This window comes from Salvia miltiorrhiza, chromosome 1 (assembly GCF_028751815.1).
Source record: "Salvia miltiorrhiza cultivar Shanhuang (shh) chromosome 1, IMPLAD_Smil_shh, whole genome shotgun sequence".
Classification (NCBI taxonomy): Eukaryota; Viridiplantae; Streptophyta; class Magnoliopsida; order Lamiales; family Lamiaceae; genus Salvia; species Salvia miltiorrhiza.
Window position 1 is genome coordinate 36,204,785 of NC_080387.1, and position 24,155 is coordinate 36,228,939.

At 33.8% G+C, this 24,155-nt stretch overlaps 1 protein-coding gene across 1 annotated transcript; it reads left to right on the forward strand.

Moving 5' to 3' along the window:
* The first annotated feature begins 17,943 nt into the window (after nt 1–17,943).
* Nucleotides 17,944–18,984, forward strand: LOC131022978 (auxin-induced in root cultures protein 12-like). The gene has a single exon (XM_057952520.1). It carries the CDS (start codon nt 18,114–18,116, stop codon nt 18,858–18,860), a length of 747 nt encoding a protein of 248 aa, XP_057808503.1. The 5' UTR covers nt 17,944–18,113; the 3' UTR covers nt 18,861–18,984.
* Nucleotides 18,985–24,155: the final 5,171 nt, after the last annotated feature.

Genomic DNA, 24,155 nt, shown 5'->3' on the forward strand with positions numbered 1-24,155 from the left:
AAATCGGCGGCGGAGGGGCGGAGAAACGACGGAGGAAAGGAAGAGAAGATAATGGGGAAAAAAATTAGAAACCCTAAGTATAACCCGTAAATACAATGACCGAAATTCGAATTAACGATCAAAATTTCGGTCGTTACACCCTATAATTTATTTTTTTTAATTCCGACATATAACGACCGAATTTCGATCGTTATAAATAATTAATAATAATTTAATTTTATTCATCAATATTAACAACCAAATTTCAGTCGTTAAGATTAATTAATAATAAATTAATTTAAAAGAACAACGACCGTTTTATAAATGGTCGTTAAAATTATACGAAAATGCAAAAAATCATTTTTGAAAAATTATTAACGACCGTTTCGAAAATAAAAATAAATGCCTAACGACTGAATTTCGGTCGTTAACACGGTCGTTGTTGTTCAACGACCATTTTACTTCGGTCGTTAATTTTAAAAAAATTTAAAATAAAAAAAATAATACACTCGGTCGTTATTTTTAAAAAATCGGTCGATAAGCCCGCTTTTTTAACGACTGAAAATTTCGGTCGTTAATTTCAGTCGCTTGTTTTCTTATAGTGATTAGCCATAATGTACCTAGCTACATAGATTTATTGTTCACCAAATTACTATCCATTTAAGTTTGCTAAACTGACACATGCTTTAAATATCATGTCAAATATAAAGATCAAAGACTATATATACATGTATAATTAAACATAATTACATATATTGATCAAAAGAGGATAACAACTGCATTAATGCTAGCACAAACTACATTAATCATGTTTAGTTACTCATGAAAAACTATCTAATGGCTAACCTAGAAATAGATACACAAATTTGCCCATTTAACCACCATTTATTCAAAACATAAGAGATTTAAGAGTCTTAAAAAATTCACTAAGCTCTAGAACAATAAACAACATTCAAAGAAAATCACAACAAGAAATAGTAATTAGCTAGTCTACTTCAAAGACCCAATAACTATTAGAATTTGTTAGAATTAATCTATTTGATCATCATTAATTGGAATTTTGGACCTAAACATGCTTTTCATCCCTAAAGCCCAACATTGTGGCCCATAGCCCACAATCCCATTTGTTCATGCATCTATAAATAAAGGTGTTGGGGTGAACATAAATGATAGTAAGAGTTGGAATTGGAGGAATTCTCTACAAGTTAATTATCCCTAACATCCAAGGCATTCTCCGTGCGCAAATCATCGCATTGCGTATCAACTTCATCCCAAATCAAATTAAAACTACTGTTCAATTCAGAAACAAAATTTAATGTCCTCTGCATTGGTGCTATAAAATTCAAATATCTTAAATGTGTTCTTCATCAAATAAAATCACGTGTTAAACTCAGAAACAAAACGAAAGTCCTCCCGATAAACATTACTAAATCCAAATTCAAGAGCTCAAGAATTGGAGAAAAAGTTCATCAATACAAAATCATCTCAAACAAATAAAGGTGTTCTACAAAGAAAATAGTGTGTTCTTAACCAAAGTCATCCAAATCAACGCTTGATCCAAAAGCAAAGTGAAAGTCATTTGGATTAATATCAACAAATTCACATCCAAGTTGCAGAAGATCAAGGAGACATACTCCCTCCAAGGATTTCAACATTATCAAAAATTTAAATCCAAATCAAAAGAAGATCAAAAGACTAACTTCTCTCCAAAGATTTCAAAAAAAACTCATAAAACACTTAAGAAATATTTGAAGAGAATAACTAGATGGCCAAATAGAGATAGCAACTCACGCATAAACTCACATCAATCCACAATTTTGGATTCTTACGCACCTTTTGTATTTTATTAAATTGAAATACAAAACTATGTGTTACACTAATATAATCTTACGCACATTTATATCAAGCACCTTATAGTTATTAATATAATATAATAATATTAAAAATTTAACTTTTATTGTTTATAAACTTATCTACCTTTTTTTTTTAATCTCGCAGTATAATAAAAAATTATATTTTGTCTGACAAATAAATATATAAAATTTCACAAAATTTTAGTTTAATAAATAAAAATTTGTGTTTGTCTTTAGTTTTTTAGTTTCGTTGGTACTTTTCTTTTATTACTTAATCATCGCAGTGCAACAACCTTATTAACCATATGAGGCCCTACATTAAAAAAACAAAAAAAAAAGAATAAATTGGGCCCAACCATCCGAGCCCAAACAATATATAAAAATGAAGAAATGGTTATTGACTGATCAGTTTTCTCATTTGATTATTGGTGGGGGTACAAAATATATTAAATAATATATTTTATATATATTACATAATATTACTCCCTCTGTCCCACTTGAAATGTCTTGTTTTCCTTTTTGGGTTGTCCCACTTCAAATGTCTTGTTTTCTTTTTGGAAAAAAAAAGGGGATAATAAGTGATTTATTGTTGAACCCACTCAATTTTTAACTTTACACAATATCACTTAATACTCTAATTAACTTGCTCCTAAATAACAGTGGCGAAAAGAAACAAGACATTTCATTTGTGACGGAGGGAGTACTATTTTTGTTTTGGGTACAATTGTACCCCCACCGCCCAATGTTGGATACACCCCTAAATATAATGTAGACTTCAATATGTAAACTATGAGGTCTTTTTTTTTTGCTACAATATGTAAACTATGAGGTTAAAGATTCAAACCGCATCCTCCGTTAGTAAAGTAAAAAGAAAAAAGAATACCATAATTGTTGGCGGTGATTTTGTATTTGATTGTGTATATTTCTTTTAAATTCCAATTTTACTCTTAATAATGATTTAATTTATAAATTAATTTATTTTGTATTTGATTGTGTACATGAACTTTGAAATGAGTAAAAAGATACATAAACTTTGATATTGTAGCAATTGTATCATAAATTCAATTTTCGCTCAAATTAAAGCTGGCGATGCAAGTCGGAATGTTGACGTATACTCATAGGACGTTTTAAAAAACGATAGCATGTATGATATCCTTAAACAACATCGTTTTGAGATGATTTATATACACAAAATTTGAAAATCGTAGGATTTCTGTAAAGTTCGGACATCTAGAAATTGTCTTCATTTTAAAATTGCTACAATAATAAAAGTTTATGTATTCTTAACTCTTTTCAAAGTTTATATATAAAATAAGACTACCCTAAAGTTTGTGTATTTAAAGGCATATGATATGCTAAAGATACAATTACAATCCATTTCCAAAAACAAAAAAGATACGACCGATTTCTTGGGCCATATTGTTTATGACCCAATTCGTTAGATTTCTTGATTAAAATTTAAAACCAACATAAATTGGGCCTTTTAGTAATAATTTTCAGCCCATTTAAGTTTGATTTCGGTTTAAAAGATAAACTAGTTGCGTGGAATATTTTACTAGTTTTTAAAATAGAGTGGATTTTTAAAATGCCACTTTCATATTGTAAAATTAAAAATTATCCACTAAGATAAAGATATTAAAAAATAGCCACTGTTACCAAAATACCATTCACATTAAAAATTAAAAAAATGTCCACTTCATTTTACCCTTTAAACATCACCCCTTTAAAAAATCCCGCAATTCACAACCAGAGTGAATTCACAACCAAAATTTTTTGGTTGTGAATTTACAACCAGTCAAATTCACAATCATAATTTAATTCACAAGCAGATTTTTTTGGTTGTGAATTCACAACCTAAATTTAATTCACAATAAGAATTTTGTGGTTGTGAATTCAAAACCAGTCGAATTCACAACGAAAATTTAATTCACAACCGTAAACCACCCTGAACCCTAAACCCTAAACTCACTCTAAACCATAAACCCTAAACCCTGAACCTTAACAGTCGAAGTCATAACAAGAATTTATTGATTGTGAATTCACAAGCCTAAGCCCACTCTGAACCCTAAACCATAAATCCACTCTAAACCCTAAAACCTAAACCGTAAACCCACTCTAAACCCTAAAGCCTAAAACCTAAACCCTAAATTCTAAATCTACTCTAAACCCGCTATAAACCCTAAACACTAAACCCTAAACTCTAAACCCTAAAACCTAAACCCTAAACACTAAACCCTAAACTCTAAACCCTAAAACCTAAACCCTAAACCCTACACAGTTGAATTCACAACAAGAATTTTTTGGTTGTGAATTCACAACCAGTCGAATTCACAACCAGAATTTTTTGGTTGTGAATTCACAACCACAATTTATTTTGGTTGTGAATTTGAGTTTTTAAAGTTTGAATTCACAACTAAAATTAGAATTTATTTTGGTTGTGAATTCGTGTTTTAGTTGTAAATTCATAGATTTGGTTGTGAATTTAAGAATATTAAGTTGTGAATTCATAGATGTGATCGTGAATTCAAAAGCATTCAGTTGTGAATTCAAGAAATATTAAGTTGTGAATTCACAGATCTGGTTGTGAATTTAAGAACATCAGATTGTAAATTCATAAATCCGATCGTGAATTCAAGAACATTAACCAAAATATTCAAATTTCACAAAAATATTCATAGATCTGATATTAATTTCATCATATGGAGAGAGAGAACCTCTTAGGTATTTCATCGAACACCATCGCGAATATCCCTAAATCCCCCAAATCTGCCGCACATTTATCCCATGGCTGAAGATTAACTCAAACTGCAAAGAGGAAGATGAGTACATGATTCATCGAAATCGAAATACAGTAAAAGCACTTGGAAAAAAACGAACGATTTTTAATCATTACAAATCACAATAATTCAGCAACACAAAATCAAATTCTATAGAACATATATCAAGTTTTCCAACAGCAAATCCAAATCATGTTGGCTTAGCTTTGGAGAGGGCTTTTTTCCTCTTCTCAAACATGTATCCATAGAGATGAGGACTGCCAGGAACAAATCTAGGCCGATGCGGTGGGGAGAGGCTGAGAGGGGGCAGCGGCGCCACCTCCCGACGATCCAAAAGGGTTAGGCTTCATCACCCCGACGACGGCAGTGAGGATCTGTTCGTCCACCAATCCGCCATCAAATCCGACGGATTCTGCTACCTCGGCGATGGCGAGGTCGTGGAGTACACGATCGAGATCGGCAACGACGGCTGCACCAAGGCGGCGAACGTGACCGGACCTGACGACGTATCTGTGCAGGGCAGCGGGAGCGGCAGAGAAGGATTCTACGGCGGTGTAGATCTCGTTAGGCTGTGGTGCGAATGTCAGCATCAGAGAGTGTGGCGGCGGTGGTAAAGCAGGAGGTGGCGGAGGAAGAGAGAGGTGGTGGCGGCGGCGGTAGTGAGAGAGAGAGAGAGGAGAGAGAGAAATGAGTGACCATTTTTTTAATATTTTAAAGGGAGGGGTATTTCTGACTTTTTACTCAAAAATTGGCCAATTTTTAATGTTTTTATTTCATAGGCCAAATTTTAATTTTACTATATGAAAGTGGCCATATCCATATATTAACTCTTTAAAATATATGCTGATGTTATCAAAAAATATATGACGTAAACTTTTAAAATATTTATGGAAATTAAAAAAATGAAATAAATGGAGAAATCTAGGATGTAATAAATTCAAATAAATAAGCAAATAAAGATATTAATATCTCGTGTAAACATTGTGATCATATTAGTTGTTTATCCTATTGAGCTAACACAAAATATCCAATGTGAAAATGGAATGACTAATTTGCAAAAAATCTACCCATCGTTGACGTTGACATATATACAGTGCGTGTGTGCATGCGTGAGAAATGCGCCAACACTTCGTTGCCGCCACGCACTTTCAGGAAAGGGAGGGGTCCGAGGGGAGGAAATTATGTGGTTGCTATTTTTTTATTTTATTTTTCTTTTTTGTAGGATGAAGATAAATAAAAGTTTTTATTTCTAATTAGAGAGCACAATATCTGGAACTGGGTAGTCAAAGTTCGATTTTCAGATCATTATATTAAAAAATAATTATGTTAATTAACATAGTTTGCTGTTATTTTACTTACATGCATGAAGCTGAATAATATTTATAGCAGTAGAGGAATATTAAGTTGATTAGTAAATAAAATTTCAATCGTGGTATAAATTAATAAATCTGAAACACTTCACTTTTCTTTCGCATGTGCTTGATAATTGTATTAATTGCTAAATATATATTTTAGTTATTGTTGGAATTAAATATGTTTTGCTATTTAATTTTTTAGAATTTCATCGATCGGATGTTATGCTTTTGTTTTAATAGTTTAGTTTTTTTTTTTTGTAGTTAATTTAATCTGTGTATAATTATTATGCCAACACTTATTTGAAATCAGTCAATCGATATTTTTTAAAATAAAAAGATTAAAAACATATCAAATCAACCCTCTCAAAAAAAGAAATAAAAAAATAAAAACATATCAAACTAAACCACTGAATCCAAGGCCTTTAAATCGGGCCATCGAATCCTAAGAAATTAAATAGCATAACAAAGTTAAATAATTAAAATAACTTACTAGAATATGACTATGAAGATAATGAAATATTTATATAATTATGTAAATTTTCTTGCTCCCTATTTTATCGTTCTTGGAGTTTTAACTACCACACCAATAAAGATGTTAATGATGACTTCAGAATAATATGAACATTGACTCCGAGAATTTACCAAATTATTGTTATGACTACTTTTTGTAATGCAAACAATTTTTTAAATTGATTCATACCCCCAAGTTAATTTTTGTAGTTGTGTGCACAATATGTAAATTTGTAAGATATTATTGAAATATATGCAGCCGAAGGATCTTTTTGGTCTATGATATTAGGTGACCTACTAAATGGATGCCATGTGAATACTGAATATTACTATATACTATAAACTAATTATTAGGGACATGCTCGATTAAATAGAAGAATGAATGATATGGTGATTTCTACTCGTGTCTTATTTATCGGTTTAATATAATGTTTTTTTAAAAATCATCATTCCACTTGGAATTCTCATCCCCACTAGATTAAGCGTAACCATTTCTTCCTTTTTCTTAGGTAAACTTTTCATTCTTGGAGCATTCACAATAGATCTCTCAAAATTTTACTCTTAAAAATACTCTTAAAGTCTTCTCTAAATTATTTTTAACTCATATTTTACAATTGCACACAACAACTCTCCTATTTTTCATTATCTATTTTATAAGTTTAGGATTAGATTTAAGGGGGTGTAAATTTAAGATTAAATTTGAGGGGGTGTAAATTTTTTTGTGGACCCAACTTAATATAGGTGATCTGTTGGATGATCATTTTATCTCACTTTTTATTATTTTAGCTCAAATTTAAAGTTATGATTACTTTTGAGAAATCTGTTGTGGATGCTAACTTATGGAAATATATAGTAATTTCATTCTTTCCTTCTTTCCATGCCCACTTTCATTTCATTCCATCGTACCAATCATGTCCTAAAAATATATTAATTTGAATTTTGTTGTTAAGGCTATCTTTTTGTTTATTATCCTCTATTTTCATCTTTAAAACATTTTATTAGTGCCTTAATATTTTGATTTGTTGCAGTTCGTACTTTTAATTTTTTGCATAAATTTGGAGTTGAGATATAGACACGTATTAAACATCAAATCACAATTTGAACTATTTGTCCAGTTTTCCTCTTCTATTTGCAATTTTATCATCAAACGTCCTAAATTGCAATTTGAACTATTGAAAAGTTTAGACCCAACCACGCTAACTTTTGATTTAACTATTCACCCGTAGAATGAAATTAACAACAAAAGAGCACAACCTTGAAACAAATCATATTTAATTTTTTATTTATTATACTTGTTGAATTATATTTTTTGTGTTAATATATAAGAGTAACCACTTTTATATAGTAAAAATAAATTTTACCACTCAAATAAAAACTTAAAAAAATACCCAATTTTTTGTGTTAAAGGACTAAATTACCCTTCTATATAAATGGGCAAATCCTAGCCTCCTCTCATTCTCTCATTTCTCTCTCTCTCTACACACTCTCTCTCTCTCTCTCTCTGGATCTCTCTCTTCCAAGCGGCGCGCCGCCGCATGCTCCCACGGCCACCGCCAACTCCGTCGCCCACGACGAGGCCAACAACAGAGCTACCGACCTCGGCTGCGGCGCATCCGCCGTCTCCGCTTCTCCGATCTCAGGCGGCGCTGATTTCTCTCTCTCTCTCTCTGTAAATCATCCGCCTCCACCACCGCTGCTGTCGTCGGCTTCCTCTCTGCTTGCGAAAATCCGGCGGCTGCGTTGTTCTGCTTCCGATCGCGTCCAACGGAGCCTGGCCTCGGCCGCCAGTGGCGGAGCCAGGATTTCTTTTGGGGGGGGGGGCTGAACTGTTACGGGGGTTCGGGGACTACCGCCCCCGGGAATTTTTTTTTGGGGGCATTCAATACATTTTAGACATTTTTTACTAAAATACAAATATAATAATAATAATAACAACATTTTCATAGATAATATAGTTCAAAACATTTACTAAATTTTTTTTGGGGGCATTCAATACATTTTAGACATTTTTTAATAAAATACAAATATAATAATAATAATAATAACAACATTTTCATAGATAATATAGTTCAAAACATTTACTAAATTTTTTTTTGGGGGCATTCAATACATTTTAGACATTTTTTACTAAAATACAAATATAATAATAATAATAATAACAACATTTTCATAGATAATATAGTTCAAAACATTTACTAAATTTTTTTTGGGGGCATTCAATACATTTTAGACATTTTTTACTAAAATACAAATATAATAATAATAATAACAACATTTTCATAGATAATATAGTTCAAAACATTTACTAAATTTTTTTTTGGGGGCATTCAATACATTTTAGACATTTTTTTACTAAAATACAAATATAATAATAATAATAACAACATTTTCATAGATAATATAGTTCAAAACATTTACTAAATTTTTTTTTGGGGGCATTCAATACATTTTAGACATTTTTTACTAAAATACAAATATAATAATAATAATAACATCATTTTCATAGATAATATAGTTCAAAACATTTACTAAATTTTTTTTGGGGGCATTCAATACATTTTAGACATTTTTTACTAAAATACAAATATAATAATAATAATAACAACATTTTTAGACATATTATAAAAAAAAAATCAAAATTTGGGGGGGGGGGGGGCTCTAGTCCCCTGGCTACGCCCCTGTCGGCCGCGCCGCCCCGTCCTTCACCACATCGCCGCCCCGGATCTGCATCGCCGCCTCGCTCCGGCTAGAGTAAGACACAGATCTGAAAGATCTCCGTCAGCGTCTACGAGGATATCAGATTATTTCTCCATCTTGGAATCATTGGGATGAGAATGAGAATGATTTAGGGATTCTAGATTTTGGGGATGGTTCTTATTCAATTACTTTAAGAAAGTATGCCATTTAGAAGAGAAATTTGAGAAAAAGTTGAATTTAATTTGAATTTAATTGAAAAAAATAGAAGTAATGAAGAAATTGATGAAAATCGCGCAATTTTGTATAAATGTTCTTGAATTCACAACCAGGTTTATAAATTCACAACTGAATTATCGGCCTTGGTTGTGAATTCACAATTGAAATAGTGTTGATTGTGAATTCAAGTTTTATTGGTTGTGAATTCAAAACTTGAAATAGTGTTGGTTGTAAATTCAAGTTTTATCGGTTGTGAATTCACAACTTGAAATAGTGTTGGTCGTGAATTCACGCGAATTCACAACCAACACTTATTATTCACAACCAATACTTGAATTCAGTTGTGAATTCGAGTTGAAGTCACAACCAGTGAACAGTGGGTATTTATAAAATTTTTATATATAAGGGTAAAATGGTAATTGTGGATATTTTTTTAAGTTTTTATATTAGAGGGTAAAATTTATTTTTACTAAAGAAAAGTGGGTATTTTCAAAATCCACTCTTATATTTCAGTACTAACATTTAATGTCAATTACATATGTTCTAATGATATGTATTTGTTAAAAATAATTAATATTGCATCCTTTTATGTTTAAACAATCTTACAGCTATAATTTTAGGGGGTTATAAAATTAAGTAATGACATATGCTAACAAATAATATTTGGCAAATCAAAAATTGAAAAAGAAAAAAGCAAGCATCACGCAACGTGTGCATGCCTCCAAATATTTCTCTTCACGTTGTCACGCTTTGTGTGTGCGGGTGTGCCAAATGCACCCCTCCCTCACAAGAAGGAAACTTTTAATTTTTATTGTTCTTTTTTGCTAATAGTAAAAAATATACTCCCTCACATTTCTTTTCGACACAGAATTTATGGAGTTGTAGATTAATGTTTTAAGTATGTAGTATAAAGGTGATAAAGTAGGAGATAGAATGTAATAAAGTGATAAAGTAGGATTAAAAAGTAATAAGAGAGTGATTAATTAATTATAATTATGCAATTAAAATCCCTTATTTTTTCTAAATATAGAAATGTGTCATCTTGGTTGGAATGGCTCAAAAAGGAATACGTATCATCTTGGTTGGGTTGGAGGAAGTATTTATTAAGAATAAATATTATATTGAATTTAAAATTAATTTTATCATTTTAATTGTGTCATAAACTAATAAATTTTTTAAATCACGAGTTATCCATTTCATATCAATTGTACACAGTGAAGAGGCAAAGAAAGACGTTGGAAATTTAAAAAACAATTAGGGACAGTAGCGGAGTCAAACTTTTAACTCAAGAAGTCTAAATTTTAATTATAAAAAATAATTTTAATAAAATACTAATCCCATTTGAATTTAATCTCAATAATAAAATAAGTCAAACATGACAATTCATAACATTTATCTTATGTTCTTCTTGTTTTGAAACTGCTGCACAATCGCTTCATTAGTTACATATTTTTCAATGAAAAATACTAAGCAATCATTCAGTAACTTGTCACCCATACGATTGTATAGAGCACTCTTCATGAATTTCATTGTTAAAAAGCCCATTTTACTGTAGCAGTGACAACTAGTAGAATCAAACATAACATAATTAACAGACCAATCGAAAAACTTCATGTCTTTTTGTAGAAATCTTCTGAGCAAGACCTTCGATACTTGATACATTGAGAACTTTTCATCTAAGCGCATATCAGAAATGAAGTTTTCAAGTTGTCTTTCGAGTTCATATAAAACTATTTCAAAAAATTTAGATGGATAAACTTTGCAGGATGAAGTAGCTTCTTAACATAAAATGAATCTCTGAGATCAAAGCATGACATGCATAAAAATAATTATGTGTTGACTTCACCAACACTAATTTAGCTCTAGAACTTGCATGTCAATCCCATAACAAAATAACTCAACACGATAGTGGTGGAAATTGTCATCTTCCTAATTCTACGTTTTCCTCTTTCTCGAGCTACATATTCATCTATCATATCTAACATAACTATCTCATTTTTGCTATAAAACCGAGAAACATCAGCTACAAAAATATCCTTAACCATTATCTCTCATTGCTTGCAGACTTATTTTTTCTACCTTAACAAGATCCATAGTTATTTATGTGTAATTCCCAATATATGTAAGAGTAAGATGACCATTAACTAACGAAGATGACGCAGCACCAACACAAGATACTTTCATATAATATATATTGTTCCATTTGCTTAAGAAACAATGAACTTTTTTAAATACAAGAACTATAAGAATAATCAACAAACTATAGACCATACATATTTCTTTCAGGCAGTTCTTATATTCTCTTCGAAAGAGTAAAAAATCAACAACAAATCTAACCAGTTTCATATGTAATTAACTCTAGTCTCTTGAATTGTAGACATAAATTCAACAACAAACCTAACCACTTTCATATGTTATTTAACTATAATCTACGAATTTATTTAACAAACAAAATTTAGATAATAAATATAGAGTAATAAAATCCAACAATGTTCATTTGTTGGATGACACCACGATGGAGTAGATGTGGCAGAGCTAAGAGCATCCTAAAGAGTTGGTACAGTCCGATGCAAGCAATGAGAGAGTTGACGCAACAATAGAGTGACTGTTGTTGGTAGAAAAAGAGTTATTTTCTGGCCCTATTAGTAATGACTTACACATTAGTTCATACTTTTATTTTTGTTTTGTTGTGATATGTGATGAGAAGTTATTGCTTGTTGTGTTTACCGCTGTTAAAATGTATGGCACATGTAAAAGAATGATCTGTGTGAAAAAATGATCCATAAGATAATTGGTCTTTATTTTTCTGATCAGAACAATGGATGCCAATGATGAACGTGAAAAGGCAAAAGCATCATTTGAAAAGGCTCCTCGGGAGATAAAAAAATCATTGGAAAAAGTTGAGTGTATCGCTTTGCAAATTATTAATGTGATAGCATGCATGTCTGATTCTAAGGTTGAAGATCATCGATCTTCTGCACCTTCTATCTATCTGGAAGTAACATTAAAGAGCAGCCTATCATGAATGAACAAGATAAGCAAGAATTGAGGACCGAGATGCTTATGATTTTGCTGCAAAAGTTATTTGGGAAAAAATGTACTAGTAAAATATCAAGAAACTAAATAGATTTGAATTGATCTCCTTTCTCTGGACTACTTTATGTAATTGATATATTTTAATAGATTGAATGCTTGTTTATGAAAAACTATTATTTATTTTGAATGATCGATTGATTTGAATGTTTGATTGATATGGTTTACTTTGAATATTGATAATATAGTAGTCGATCGAAAATTGGAAACGAAAGTTAGGCCATTTTTTTTATTTGTTATTGTTCGCTATTATTTTTAACTACACCGCAAGTGCACAGTGTAGTTGCAACATATGGAAGTAAGGTCGTATCCCACCAGGATTAGTGATTCAATTCAAGTGATTATCCAAATTCAATTCATGAGCTAAGGCTATTTATACTAAGTGATAACGTGATAGGTTTGTTTATTTAACTAATTACCTAACCATGAAAAGACCATAAAACTGAAATAACAAATTTGGATTAATGGAATGATAAAGTGATTTAGGGACTATACAACAATGGATTAACAATGGAGTTCAATCCAAATCAATATTAATCTTAATATGGTCTACTTATCTAGGGCGATCTCGCACCTAGCCTTTGTCCCCCTCCCGGATGATTAAAATGGTAGATTATGGGTTATAATTGTCGTCCCCGGTCAATTTCTAACCTATATCTTCCAAAAGCACAAAAGATCAACAAGCCCTCACTCAAACTCTCAACCTCTTGATTTATTGAGATGATATGTTTAGAGCTCCTAATCAATTATTGATTCTCCTCTCCCAATTCAAACAAACAAGTTAAAAATGCACAAAAGATGGCTAACCATTCATACAAGGAAGAAAATCTAGGGCTTAAAGAGATAATAAACACAATCAAGATATATATTAAATAAATATGTTAATACATTACATAATTCGTCTAGTATAATCCCTAAATTAGGGGGGGGGGGGGATTTAGCCCAACATAATCACAAGAAAATACATAAATACAAAGAAAACGTATATGAAGAAGAAAGTAAAGTGGCAAATACTATTTAATGTTGCAATCTTCAAGCTTCAATCTTCTCTCTTCTTCAATGCCCTTCAATCTTGGTAGTCGGGTGTACTAATGGAGGTTAGGTTCCGCTAGCGGTAAGTACATGGTCGATCCCACGAGGAGTTGGTGTATTCTTCTCTCTTATCATGGTCACAGTAAATCATTTTGGGATATTACTTTGGTCAGAGTGCTGAAAATTAAAGACTTTGTCTAAAAACGAGAAACTGACATAAAACAAAGGAAAACATCAGGAAAAAAAAGATAACCTAGTACGGGCACAATCTCATTAGGTTTAAGCAAAGAGTCATCGCTCATAGATTCAAGGATATTCGTTGTACCCACATATCATTGGTTATGGGCCGTTTGATTAGTGAGATGTACCCACATTGTCACGGTATCACAAACACAAGCATACCCAGCGCTCATCTGCGCCCTTCGTATTGGGTGGAAGTGGTCTACTTTTCGCCATATGCCCTGGTAGATTCTCTACACCAAAACTTGAGTTGTGCGGGTATGCCCAGAACGCATTACCAAGTAGTATACCCAAATTATCATAGGCATGCCCAGAGGCATACTACCACAGCCCACATCACTATATAGAGTGGAAGATCTCTACACTTTTGCCCGCGTACTGTTCGTAACTTAACTTTTCCCAGAACGTTATCGGTCTAATAATATTTCGAGTTTGGTTAAGTTATTTGGATTCAGGTCTAATGCTTCGTGAACTCACATGCACAACTATTATACCCACATCCGACCTCACAATTTCACATGTTCATACTTAACTCGATTCAGCCCAAACTAGGAATGAAAACTTAATGAGACATAATAAAGTAAATAAAAGTAAAGGGAACAATAGAAAATAACATACTTTGATTTAGGTCAAAATGGAAAGCAGTTTCTACTCAAAACTACTTTGGGTAGAGCAAATAAAAAACAAGATAAATACAAAGTAAACTAAGCCATAACTACCTAAACTATTCCAACGATTACATTATGAATTTTCAGCTCTTCCCCAAAATTCAAGATGTTAAAGATGTGCTCTGGCCGCAGTGGGTGTGCATTTTTATATAGAGGTTTCAGTGGGTCGTGGACCAAGTCCATGCAAACTAGGGTTTCTGGGCGTAGCAACTAGGGTTTCTAGGCGCAATAACTAGGGTTTTTGGGCTCAACGGCTAGGGTTTCAAGGCGCAACCAAGATTGTTGAGATTTGTTTCATTGTATGCTTAACCCAATCTGATAAGCAGCCTATACTTTGGCATGTAATCACACCGGATCTTCCTATAAAAGGTAACTTAATATCTGCGCCCTTCCCCTTTCCTTCTGCTGATAGGTGTGCGCTTTGCCATTGTACACCAATTTTTGCTCAAAATCAGTGTCATGCCTCTGCTCAGCTTTCGCTCGAAGTTTGATTCGCCGCTTTGCCCTTGAACACCAATTTTTTGCTCAAAGTCTGCATCAAATATATGCTCAGTTTCCGCTTGAAGTTAGGCTCGTCACTTTGCCCTTGAACACAGCTGGATCTAGCACGATACTTGGTCTGGGCAAAAGATGCACGTGTGTTGTGCCCATGAATGATCTCAAGTCCTTGCCTTTTTGCGGAATGCAGCTTGTTTTGCCCAAGATTTGTCTGCCTGTCCTGTTGCCCAAAATATGTCATCCCAGACACAAAACACACGAAAACAATACTCGATCTAATACCTAAATGAGGTACAAAATAGTACGAAAAACAGGCTCCTCAAAGGTTGAAAGGGTATATGGTCTGAAAATCGCGTCTGGGCCCACCAAAATAAGAATTTTCACAAGAGCCCTCACTCGAGCCCACGAGTAGCTTCTGTATTGCTCGACACTTGAGCCGCAGTATTTTCCAACCTAACTCTGACTTTGATAGCAAAACGACGAAATAATTGTCAATGAGTTTGTCGGTAATCAGCAGCGGCAGATAAATAAAATCGTAGGTAATTAATTTATCGATATTTATTTTGACTTTGGATGAAGTCCGTCTATAACCTTTGTTACTGAAGAATTTTGAAATTTATGATTCCTCGGTGTTCGATCAAATTGATGACAGTGTTACTGTAGAATTTTGAGATTTATGATTCGTCGATGTTCAATTAAATTGATGACAGTGTTACTGTAGAATTTTGAGATTTATAATTTGTCGATGTTCGATCAAATTAATGTAGTGTCACATGCTTTACCGATGTAAATCTTTAACGCCATTTCACCATACTTCCACTTGGTTATCCTCTACATCGAATGAATGGCTTTAAATACAATCAAACATTATCGTAAATTGCTCGTTGTGCCATGAAACTCGATTGTGTATGATCAATTAAACCGGACAAGGCGTGCTTAAGCGATTGCATGAGACATTAGAAATGATCTTATAAACAACATTCAATTTATTTTATTTATTACTCATAATTGCTAAAATTTGATTGTTGTCTATCAAATTTTTGGCTCCTGCGCATCCCGTCCTATAGCGAGAGAAAGGAATATCCTATTTATATAATTTACTATTAAGCTATTAATGTGACCGCATTTATAAACTTGTAAACTGAGTTTGCCTCAAGTCATTAAGTCAACGTCATCTAACATCCCACCCCTCCGCACCGCAATTCGCGCAACTAAAATTAATTAATTTATTTTTTAAAAAAAAACATAAGTAAATAATAAAATTTAAAGCCCATGTGAATCAAATTCAAGATCTCGGGAATTGAGCATTAACCTCTTACCACTAATTCAACACACGTACAATTTTTTTTCTTCAATTTCAATTTTATATGCTTTTAAATTTATAATTATTAAGTGGGACTTATTCCATCCAATTAGATTATATAATTACTATTTTTATCATTTAATTTTATTTTTATTAACTAATAGTAATAAATTGATAAATTTAAAATTATGGTATATTATCTTTTACAATTTAATTCTTAAAATAAATATTAAATATAATTCATAATATTAAATTAATATTTATTTTTATAAAATATTACGTATTTTTTTAAAAAAAATTGTTATTAATCAAATAAAGGAAAAAACACACTCACACTCTAACCCTCTAAGTGACTCGAACCCCTGATCTATTAGTTGAAGTAGAAACGTCTTACCAACAGACTGCGCTTCATCGTCAATATTATTAAAACAATAGATTGAATATGAGATATAATAACACACGCAAAATTGTAAAACACTTGGCCTCATCCCTATTTCCTAATAAATTCTCTATTCTCCTAATTATTTCTTTTCTTTGAGTCGGGAAAAGAATCTTTGACCACACTGTTTATGCAAATAAGTATGATCGTTTGGTGCGTGTATTGATATAGCAATATATAATTAATGTTCAAAGTTAGAGATTTTGGATTCAAATCTATCATGGTCCAATTTTTTAAATTTCGTTATTTAGTTTTTAATTTATCAAAAAAAAAAAGTATGATATTTTGGATAGCAACAAAGAACATCCTACCAACTATTGTTCATAAATGGATTTTGAATACTTTGATTTTTGTAAGTATGAATGAAGGAATTATAACACTCGACTTTATGGTGGTTACGTAGCAATCCTACGTATCCTAATAAGTTTATTTATCTGTGAACAGAATCTTTTCCACTTCGCACAAAACATATATATACCCTTTTTACTTAAGTTATATTTAACTTAATTGAAAAATGTCCTATTTTATTTTATAAATACAAGTTTCTTATGCTTTATTTTTTAAATATCTCTGATGTTGATGATTTTTACTGATTTTTTTTATAAAAGTTTTTATATATTTTGATCGATTTGACAGTTATCAGTCATAAATATATAAACACGATTTAACAGCTATCAGTCAAGAGTTTATCTAGCCGTCCGGATGATTGGATCATTTCACTGGACGATATGATTTTATCGGGTAGCTAGATGATCTGGGCGACTAGATGATCTAACCACCCAACGGTTAGATGACTCTCGACTGATAGTTGTCAAATTATTTTTTTTTTCAAATTTTTCTTACGTATTTATGACTGATAACTATCAAATCGATTAAAGGTGTAAGACCTTTCACAAAAAATCAAACAAAACTATCAGCATCAAAAGGTAAAATAGATTATTTACTTAAATTTAAACATAAAATGCTTAAGTTTATAATGTAGGCATTTTTAACATACAACCTAAGGAATATAACATTTTTATCTATTAACACAAACATATACTTCCGCTGTTATATAAAAATTGCGCACATTTGGTTCGATCATTTTCGTTCATATTTTTTATTTTTAGATTTTATTTCTTATATTTAAATTTCAAAATCTCAATTTATTTAAAATAAATTATCATTGGTAGTACTTTTTCCACTCATAACACTATAAATAATGTAAATTCATTATTCCCCTAAAAAAATTTATGTAGCTAACATTTTTAAAACTCATACGAAAAGAAATGGGCACACTTTTATGGACAAAATGAGTATTACTATTAATTATGAATTATAAGCTTTACAAAAATGACGAAACTATTAGTAGAATTTAACCTTAAATATTTGTCCCTATTAACTGCGGCTTCTCCTCTATATAAACCCCTCCATAAATATCTCTCTCCCTCCACAGCTCCCAACACAACCAGCCATGGCCGCTTCCTCCTCTCTCCTCCTTCTAATCGCCGTCGCCATGGCTCTGCTCGCCTCTCCGGCGCTGTCACTCACCTGCAAATCGCAGACGTTCTCTCAGCACAATCTCACATTTGCCAGCTGCACCGACCTCCCAACGCTCAAGGCTTCTATCCACTGGAGCTATGACGCGGCGGCGAAGCCGATGCCGACGCTCTCCGTCGCCTTCACCGCACCTCCGGCGAAGCCCGAAGGCTGGGTGGCGTGGGCGCTGAACCCGACCGGCACCGGCATGGTGGGCTCCCAATCGCTGGTCGCGTTCGCGGCGGCGAACGGATCTACGGTGGTGAAGACGTACAACATCACCTCGTACGGCCCGATCTCCGAGTCGCCGATCTCCTACGGCGTGCTGAGCAAGCGCGCGGAGTCGTCGAAGGGCGCCATCACGATCTTCGCCGTGCTGGCGCTGCCAGCGGGGAGCAAGGCCGCGGTGAACCAGGTCTGGCAGGTCGGATCAGCCGTAGTCGACGGCGTGCCGGCGAAGCACGCGTTCGCGCCGGATAATCTGGCCTCGAAGAACACGCTGCAACTTGCCCGAACGGCGGAAGACGGCGGAGCGCCGTCACCGGCACCGGCGCCGATTGTCGCGGCCGCGCCGGGCGGGGGGGTGAGCGGGAATGTGAATGGAGGCGCTAGGGCTTGGGGGAGTAGATTGGGGGATTATGGAATTTGTGCGCTGCTTGGGATTTCCATTTTTGGATTTTAGATTTTAGGAATGTTTCTAATTTTTCACACTGTTCATTCACGAGAATGGTTAACAATAATTTGTTTTTGTAAACGACACTTTTTAGCTTTTTGGAAATAAAAAGTTTGTTTTTATTTTTGTAACATATTTATATATGTATACATCTGATCTCGTTTTAAAAATATCACCATCCACAAAAAAAAAATAGTGTTGGAGCATTTCCAACTATAGAAGGTCTCTTTTTTTTTTTTATAAATTAACAGTATCAAATAAAAAAATTTAAAGATCGCATTACAAAAGACTCGAACCCAAAATCTTTGACCTTAAACATTAAACCTTTTACCGTTTGACTTACACATGCACATCATAAAGAGTCCCTTTGAGTCTGAGTGTGTGGTTTCACTTAAGAGCCTAGCAAAGAGTTCTAATTGAAGTTGTAATTTTTGCATTTTCATTTTATTTCGTTTACCTTTTTAATTTTAAATTTAATATTTTATTAAAATTAATTGTCATATTAGATTAATTAAAATAAAACATAATAACTAAACTAAAATTATAATAATTTAATTATGGTTCGATTGGACTAAATCGAGCCCAAATGTGCTCGATTAAATTTGAGTTGATGAGAATCATGCAATTATAAATTTGGCGGTCGCAAATGGGGGATTGTCGAGCCAAATATTGTCGGAATTCTGACAGAGCTGCGGTGCGAGGATGAGATGTAGCCAAGCTACTCGAAGCCTCATGGTTGCCATTTTCTTCCCATTTCGATGCGCAGTCGCGTTCCTTTTCAATGATAATGTTGTGTAAAATGATGCACGCAAATATGATGTCGCTCAATTGCTCATTCTCTCAAACACGAGCTAGTCCTTTGATAATAGCCCAACGGGTTTAAAGGACGTCAAAAACTAGTTCTATGTCCTTTCGAGCAGCTTCTTGTATCAACTTGAATCTCTTATTTTTCTCGTTCGATGGGAATGGATGACTCTTCACAAAAGTTGAGTAATTAGGGTAGATGTTGTCAGTTAAGTAGAGTACTCTATCGTGTAGTAGGAGCTATTGGCATTGAATGTCACCGGTGGAGCCTTCATTCAAGAACTTCGTTAAACAACGACGATATGTTCAACACAGGTTTCACGATCCCGATAAATGTAAGCTTTCCTCTTCAGCCTTCGCCTCAGAGAGCTATTGAGCGAATCAACTGCGTCAAGCGTGTGCATTCGATTTTTGTTAAAATCAAACGAAATCAAATTTGTATTTGATCTTTAAAAAAAAATGAACCAAATCAAATTAACCAAATAAACCAAACTGAAAAATTGAAATAATCCAATTTTTTTTTTGAAAAACCGAAGAAATAAAATGAAAAATAAGAAAGAGATAAATGTACTATAGGTGGATAAGAGGTGTTAGGTCCAGAGGGTCTCGAATAGGTGTATGGGGGGATACACCTATAGGCTATTTTTGAAAATGAAACTTTGAAATACAAACTGACTCAACCTTTAGTTAAAAGAGTTTTATCAAAACAAGGTTGACGACTGATACTGAACACTCTTCAGTAAATAGTTATCAGTTAAGTCAAAGACTTTAACTGATACACGTAAGGCTTCAGTCGAGTTTGTTAAACAGAGAGATGTTATGAATCTTACTGATTATCTGAAGATAGATCAGTTATACTAATAACACACGCAGCGAAAAACTTTTGTTTCGAAATAGCCTGTTGCACGTTGTTAGCAGTTAAGTTTCTCTTAGCAATTAATCAATTTTCAGTTTAAGAAAGTATGAGCACAAGTAAGAAGGCAAATACTGAAAGTTGTAAATAACACAGAGATTTTTACGTGGTTTGGAAAATACTTCCTACATCCACGGCCAGTTGATCAGACTGACAACTTCACTCTTACGGCTGCACAGCAAACCTGGACGTGTGCTTACGGGTGCACAACAAACCTGGACAACTGAAGATCCTATCTTCAGTACCAACACACCTGGTTGTGTTTCTCACTCTTAGCGCACATTGGGCACTAAGATCTCTTCGGAGATAGAGCACTAGTCTGAACTCCTTACTACTCAAACTCTCGATTCAGTCGATTGAAAAGAGGTTTGAAAACTTGTCAACTAGATTACAAGGAACAAGTTCTCTGTAATCAGTTATACCTAGGCTTTGGATATACAATATTTGCCTAAGTTCTAAGAGAATGTATGTAATCAGCAGTGATTGATTTTTGGCTTTGTGATTCTCTTATTCGATTCAAACTTTGGAAGGGCTTTGAATGCTGAGTAACGAATTCGGCAGCGTTTCAGCTTATGTAGTTGAATCGGTTAAGATTGAAGTGGTCCTTGAGCTCTATTTATAAGAGGCGTCTTAAATAGATCCGTTGGCTGAAATAGTCTTCAAGAATTCTTCCGTTAGAAAGTAATTTGAACTTGGGCTGAGGCTTCAATCTTCGAGGTTCCTTTGTTTGGTGAGAACGGTTACTTTTGAGGAGCAGAAGATAGGACATCTCTGAAAAGGTGATCACCAAAAGGAATGGCCTCTCTAGAGAAAGGACGATCCTGAGATCTCTACATTTAATGCGGCTGTACTTCTGGAGTGCGTGGCTTCCTTTAAACTTTAGAAGTTCAGTCCGAGGAAGAATGTTTAACTGATACTTGACTATAGTATCAGTCCGCTGAATCCACGTGACTCGCATTAAATAATCAGTCGTAACTGATTCTTGGACTGGATAGTCAAATATCAGTATTTGACGTTGCCTTTATCGTTACATCAGTCGGCAACTTCAGTCTTCAGTCTTCAGTTCTCCGACTTCAGTATTCAGAACAACAACTAAACTAGAAAAAGAACTCTAACACTTGAGTTCGAACAGTTCTAGTCTATTACAAGTGAAACCTATTGATTTTGGTATCATCAAAACTAGGATTAGGACATTTCATTAAGTTCCCAACAAGAGGTCTCCATGTAAGCTACAATTCAGCACTTCGGCGATCGAAGAAAAATTGGAAGGACATAATTGCAAAAATTGAAAATATTGTGATTTATTTCGCCGCACTTCAAATATCACGTTAAAATTGTAATTTCGAATAATTTGTGATTTTATTTGCCAAAGCCCCTCATGCTAATTTATTATATTGTGAGTGGAGAAAATGACAGATATATGATGGGGTATATAAACAAATGGAAAGGAACTAAGTTTTGTGTATATCCAAAATATCAAAAAGTGACTATTTATGTGGATGGGGGAGTATATTCTATTGCGCCGTCACCACCGTCTAATCTCCTTCGTTCATTTCTCTCTCAAATATGTATTGTCGCTGGAACAACATCAATTCCGTTGGAATGGCCCCCTCTCTTTCTTGACCGACGACCAATAGAGAAGTTTGTTGAATTTCATGATCGCTAATTTCTTAACAACAATAACTGCAACTAAACAGTGTAATCGTAGCACAGAAACAGCAAGTCGAGTATCGTATCCACAGAGACTGTAAAATGAAATTACTCTATCTATTTCCTAAACAGACACTCACAGTAGACAGGCAAAACAAATAGGAAGGGTGAATCAAAAACTAAATTTAACAAAATAAAATCTAAAGAGCAGAGAAACAATGATAAATAAATCAGATATAAAGAAAACTTTGACCCTAGGGATGTACTTTTACTAATTAACTACATGCATTTAATATATTGATTCAATTACCAATTTAATCCAACCCTGATGAGAGATCACATAATTATTCACAAGCTTCTCTAACGAACACCTATGAACGTAGATTAATTTACCCCCTTTCACATTCAAGATTCCAAGGAATAAATTAACTCCCAAGCGTACACAAAAAATAGCTCCCTACAGTTTCACCTATCCCATTCAAGTGTCAAGGCTACTACTATAACATGCATTCCTGAATCGGATGAACAATTATCGCATTCAAGACTCAAACTGAACAGCTAGACACATGTAAATTATTGGCCAAATAATTCACAAGAAATTAAGTACCAGGAATCATGAATCACAAGGTGGAGGGCAAATTGATATCAATAAATCATGCACACATAATTAATCAGCTATGTACAAACCCTAGGTTCAGATTAACGAACTAGTCAGACATCGTAAAATAAAACATAAACATAATTAAAAAGAACACAATTGAAAGAACTGAATTACATAAAAATTGAATAAGAACAATTGTAGAGGCTTGAATCTTCAATCTTGTAGAAATCCAATCCAAGCAGTAAAAACTGGAAAGCAATAAATTCTAAAGCTATGGAATTGAAAAATAAAAGTTGGGAACTAAAAAATAAAGTTGGGAACTGAAAAAAAAAAAACCCAAAATAGGTCAAAAGAAGACCTATTTATAGTTTCAGGGTTAAATACAGTGTTTGGAACCCAGGAGAACTCTAAAAATCGGAAAATCTCGCAAAACCCCCCAATTCGGCGGTCAAACTCGGCGGTCGCCGAGTTGACCGCCGTTTTTGTGCTGATAAACGACCAAATTCGGTGCCCGCCGAATTTAGAACTCGCAGTGCAAAACTGAAACAGATATTTCGGCGACCAACTCGGCGACCGCCGTTTAGGTCGCCGAATTTCTTCTTCAAAATGCCCATTTTCGGCGGTCAAAGTCGTTGACCGCCGTTTTTTACTGATGCGCGCGGTATTTTTGTTTTGGCCATAACTTTCGCGTCCGAACTCCGATTTGTAATCCGTTTAGGCTCACGAACTCGTATCGAGACGATCTACAACTTCTATTTCAGAACATTTTGCCAAATTCGAACTCAATAAACCTGAAATTTCCTTCAAAGTTCGAGCAAGAATCATGTTTCACAAGATAAAGCAATTTAAGCACAAAACAACTGTTAGAGTATTTCTATACTCTATTTTTTGTTGTCATTGTGTAGACTAAAGTGAGTCTCTTCAGGAGTTTCTCGAACTGTTTCTACCAGAGTTGCTTCTTCAGTCTCTTGTCTTGCAGTTCTCTTCCCTGCGGGTTTTTGTACTCCATATGGAAAAGATATCTTTGAGATCTTGTGGAGACTTGAGAATCCAGGTTATTAGGGTCTCTTTGTACCCTAGGTTTCGCAGCTCCTTGTCAACCCTAATTGGGCCCTTTTGTTTCTTCTTTGGCAGACCATGGGCTCAACCCAACTCTCCAAGGGTTTGCATATTTATTGGGTTGATGAAGAAGTGAGGCGGTGGCTGCGTTTTTGTTACTCTGATTATTTGTGAGAGTATTTTCGTGCATACATGTGAGCATACAGTTTATGAGGGTGTGCTTAGGGGTGTAAATGAGCCGAGTCGAGTCGAGTATTGCTCTGCTCAGGCTCGAACT

Coding starts and splice junctions, on each gene's coding strand:
- LOC131022978 (XM_057952520.1), top strand. CDS start 18,114: ATGGCCGCTTCCTCCTCTCTCCTCCTTCTAATCGCCGTCGCCATGGCT.